At 45.4% G+C, this 3,338-nt stretch overlaps 2 protein-coding genes across 2 annotated transcripts; one reads left to right on the forward strand and one right to left on the reverse strand.

Annotated features, from left to right (window-relative positions):
• The first annotated feature begins 126 nt into the window (after positions 1-126).
• Positions 127-2,097, forward strand: LOC117150303 (rabenosyn-5). The gene is made up of 3 exons (XM_033317126.1): positions 127-1,054; positions 1,113-1,723; positions 1,789-2,097. The coding sequence occupies exons 1-3, from the start codon at positions 388-390 to the stop codon at positions 2,026-2,028; spliced, it is 1,518 nt and encodes a 505-aa protein (XP_033173017.1). The 5' UTR covers positions 127-387; the 3' UTR covers positions 2,029-2,097.
• On the reverse strand, positions 2,085-2,720 carry LOC117150307 (acyl-CoA-binding protein). Its single transcript, XM_033317132.1, has 3 exons — positions 2,609-2,720; positions 2,419-2,533; positions 2,085-2,359 (listed from the first exon to the last, which is right to left on the reverse strand). The coding sequence occupies exons 1-3, from the start codon at positions 2,621-2,623 to the stop codon at positions 2,217-2,219; spliced, it is 273 nt and encodes a 90-aa protein (XP_033173023.1). The 5' UTR covers positions 2,624-2,720; the 3' UTR covers positions 2,085-2,216.
• Positions 2,721-3,338: the final 618 nt, after the last annotated feature.

Here is a 3,338-nt window from a genome sequence, read left to right on the forward strand (position 1 = left end):
TGCTTAAAAAATATTTATTTCCCCTATACCGAGCTAGTTTTAACTGAGAAAGATTAATTTTTAAAAACACGAAACAACTGCAAAAATAGCCAAAATATTGCACATACTGCAGCCCTAAACTAGAATATAACTGTGAATGGCAATTGGGCAAGAAGAAGAGCGGAGTAGGCAGATCTTGATGATTTGTGCAAATATTAGTTTTTAAATAAAATTAATGGATTTGTGGAAACACTAACCGTATTAATCGAGTTTAGGACTACAAGTGGCATTAGTCGCGTCATGCCACTGCTTTAGGACAAGTAAAAAAACCTTAAGGTCCATTTTTTTTGGGGAGGAGACCACAACAAATCACACCCACCGAATTAACTACGATTACTCATCGTCGGAATGTCTGGAAATCCTTTCGACAGCGACGAGGATCAAAGCTCGGCCAGTGGAGAGATACTGGAGGGCTTCCTATGTCCCATTTGCCGGGCGGATCTCAAGTCCATCGATGTGCTCACTGATCATTTTGCCCGCCAGCACGCGGAAGAGGAGGCTGCCCTAAAATCCTTTAAAGACATCTTTACCAAGGCGAAAAAGAAGATCCTAAACCCCTTTGAGGATGAAAAAGGTGCATCTGCTTCATCGCCAGCTGGTTCCTCCTCTTCAGCGGCTGCCAAGAATTCCAATGGCAACGGGGATCGCAATGGACCCAGTAATGCCCGCTCCCGTCTAAATGTATTTAACTATATGGCCAGGCAGCTGCCAGGTGCTGAGTGCTCCCACTTCGAGTACTTTCAGTCCATTCGCAATCCTCGCCTGGAGCGATATGCTAGCGAAACGAACAAGTTAATCATTCGTTTGCACCGCCTGCTTAAGGATCTGCCAGCGGATTCAGTGCAGCGGCGTCAGCACGAACAGCAAACGGTTGCCTGGCTGGATGGTAGTTCCGTCAAGTTGTGCCCCAGTTGTGCCAAGAGTTTCCACATCGCCCGAAGACAGCACCACTGCCGTTTGTGCGGAGGCATAATGTGCAATGATTGCTCCAAGTTCCTGCCCCTGGAAGATGCCAGTTTGTATATCCGATAATTGAGGAAAATAATGTAACTAATTTGATTCTAATCCCGCAGTGCAACTAGCCAGTCTTTCCACCACAAGAAGCGAGCCCCTCCAGCAGCTGCATCAAAATGAGAACGCCATCCGGCTGTGCGAACACTGCCTTTGGCTGCTGGACACTCGAAAAGATATGCACGAAAGTCGCACTTGTCGCCCACTCCTCGTCCAGGTCTACGAACAAATTCGTCAGCTACAAAAAGAAGTTACCCCGGATCTGGACATGTATATAAAGATCATCAATAGCTTGAACGAAGGGGACACCATCTTCACGTTGGCGGATGCAGGTGCTCTGCGCGGCAAGATTGGACAAGTGGCAGAGGCCATGGACATGAGGAGCAAGCGTATTCTAGCCATATTTTGTGAACCAGGCAGCCGTGAGGAGGCATTGAAGAAGGCCATTCGGTTGAGCTGCATCCAAGCTATCAAGGAGCGAATGCTATCGCTGCCACCACTGCCAGAGGAGTCGCACATACGCCAGATGCAGGAGCGTAGACGTATGGAAACGGAGCAGCGTATCCTCACCGAGCAGCGCATGGCCATGGAGGCCTACGAGCGAAATAACATGGCAGCCAACCAATCCAACGTTGGAGTTCCGGGTCCGGAAAGCGGATCCTTTGCCCAAGGGGTATGTAGATGACGACTCTCGGCAAAGCTCTATCTGTAACCTCTGTGATTCCATTTGCTCCACAGTCTGATCTTCAATCGCTGAACAACTGGTCGGCACCGCAGGCGGCTAGCAAGTCCAGTCTGGACGATCCGCTGATCGAGCAGATAAACATCATCAAGGGCTACATAAAACAGGCTCGTCAGGACATGAACTTTGAGGTGGTGGAGACGCTGGAGCTAAATCTTCGCGAGCTACAGCGAGAGGTGTACGAGCGACAGCGCCAGTCCCAGGGCAGCACCGCCGCCTCACCCACAGATGCCTAAGCAGTATCCTACATAGTTAAATGTATATCCATTCCCTCTATGACAAATTACATGGCTTACGTTACGTTACGAATTTGTGGTGTATATTGTGCGAAAAATCGAAGTTTGTGCGAAGTTTCTGTAAATCAAAGTTTGTGCGTTTGACGACAACTGAGACTATAAAATGCAATATCCAATTTTGATTGAGTCTAGGACTTCAGGCCAACGGCAGCGATCAGTGCCTTGACCTTGGTAATGTAGGCGCCCTGGGCGTCGGTATTGCTCATTCCCTTGCGGTTGTTCCACGCCTCCCACTTGGCCTTGCCCTTGAAGTCCAGAAAGCCGGGCTTATCTGCATTAAATTTGAATTATCGATAATGCAGCGGAGTAGCGACTATTTCCGAGACCCACCTGTATTGCAATCCCCCACTGTGGCCTGTTTGTACAAGCTGTAGAGCTCCAAAAGGTCATTGTCCCCGGGTGTGGTGTTCAGGTTCTTCACATCTTCGGCCGCCTGGTTGAATTCCTATTTAGGTTAAGTTTGAAGAGATAATCAGATTTTAAGATACGAATGCGTATTTGACGCAGATTGCTAGTTCACCTGCAATTCGGACATGTTTGTATCTATTTTTTAACTAGTGGAAGTCTTTGGAAAAAAATTGCACGATTTTATTTGACCGAATGTATCGGCGTCTATCGATATCTGGTCTATGTTTTTGTGTGACCAACGGTTTTGCAATTTAAAAACGACATGCTGTTGCGTTTTATTTCGCCGGTCTGGCAGCCTATACACTTAAAAGATTCTAAGTTTAATTTCATATTGCGAACTGAGATGCATAATTACTATGATAGTTAGGAACATGCGTAATAGTTGGTAGACAGTATCTTGTTTTGAAAAACCTATGGAATGGAAAATGGAAATATTTTAAAAACCTTTTACATTTAAATGTTGATTGTCTCAATTGAACATCTTTCAGCCCACTGTCCTGCTCTCTCGGAATGTGGCAACAAAAATGAGAGGTTTATGGCACGCGAGAAACATGATTTATATAACTAACATATGGAGTGATGATGTTCTGTATGTCAACGTTTTCAACAGTTGTACATACTATTTAAAATATATCAACATTAAGAGGTAATTTAATGTATGACTTCTTCTTAAATACACCAACCAATAAAAAAAATTGATTTCTAGCATATCTGCCCATGTTAGAGATCGTCAATTGAACTCTTTTCATGATATGAGCCCTGCATAAACGCATCGAGAGAGCGGGAGAGCGTTGGTATTTAAGGAGAAGGAAGCGCTAACCACTCATTCAGTTCGAAATGTT

The sequence above is a fragment of the Drosophila mauritiana genome, chromosome 2L (genome assembly GCF_004382145.1).
Source record: "Drosophila mauritiana strain mau12 chromosome 2L, ASM438214v1, whole genome shotgun sequence".
In the NCBI taxonomy this organism is placed as follows: Eukaryota; Metazoa; Arthropoda; class Insecta; order Diptera; family Drosophilidae; genus Drosophila; species Drosophila mauritiana.

Excerpts from the sequence above, each read along its gene's own strand:
- LOC117150303 (XM_033317126.1), top strand. The coding sequence starts at position 388 with ATGTCTGGAAATCCTTTCGACAGCGACGAGGATCAAAGCTCGGCCAGT. Across the intron at positions 1,055-1,112 it reads CCTGCCCCTGGAAGATGCCA|TGCAACTAGCCAGTCTTTCC; the intron begins GTTTGTATATCC and ends CTAATCCCGCAG. Across the intron at positions 1,724-1,788 it reads GCGGATCCTTTGCCCAAGGG|TCTGATCTTCAATCGCTGAA; the intron begins GTATGTAGATGA and ends TTTGCTCCACAG.
- LOC117150307 (XM_033317132.1), bottom strand. Across the intron at positions 2,360-2,418 it reads AGTGGGGGATTGCAATACAG|ATAAGCCCGGCTTTCTGGAC; the intron begins GTGGGTCTCGGA and ends AATTTAATGCAG.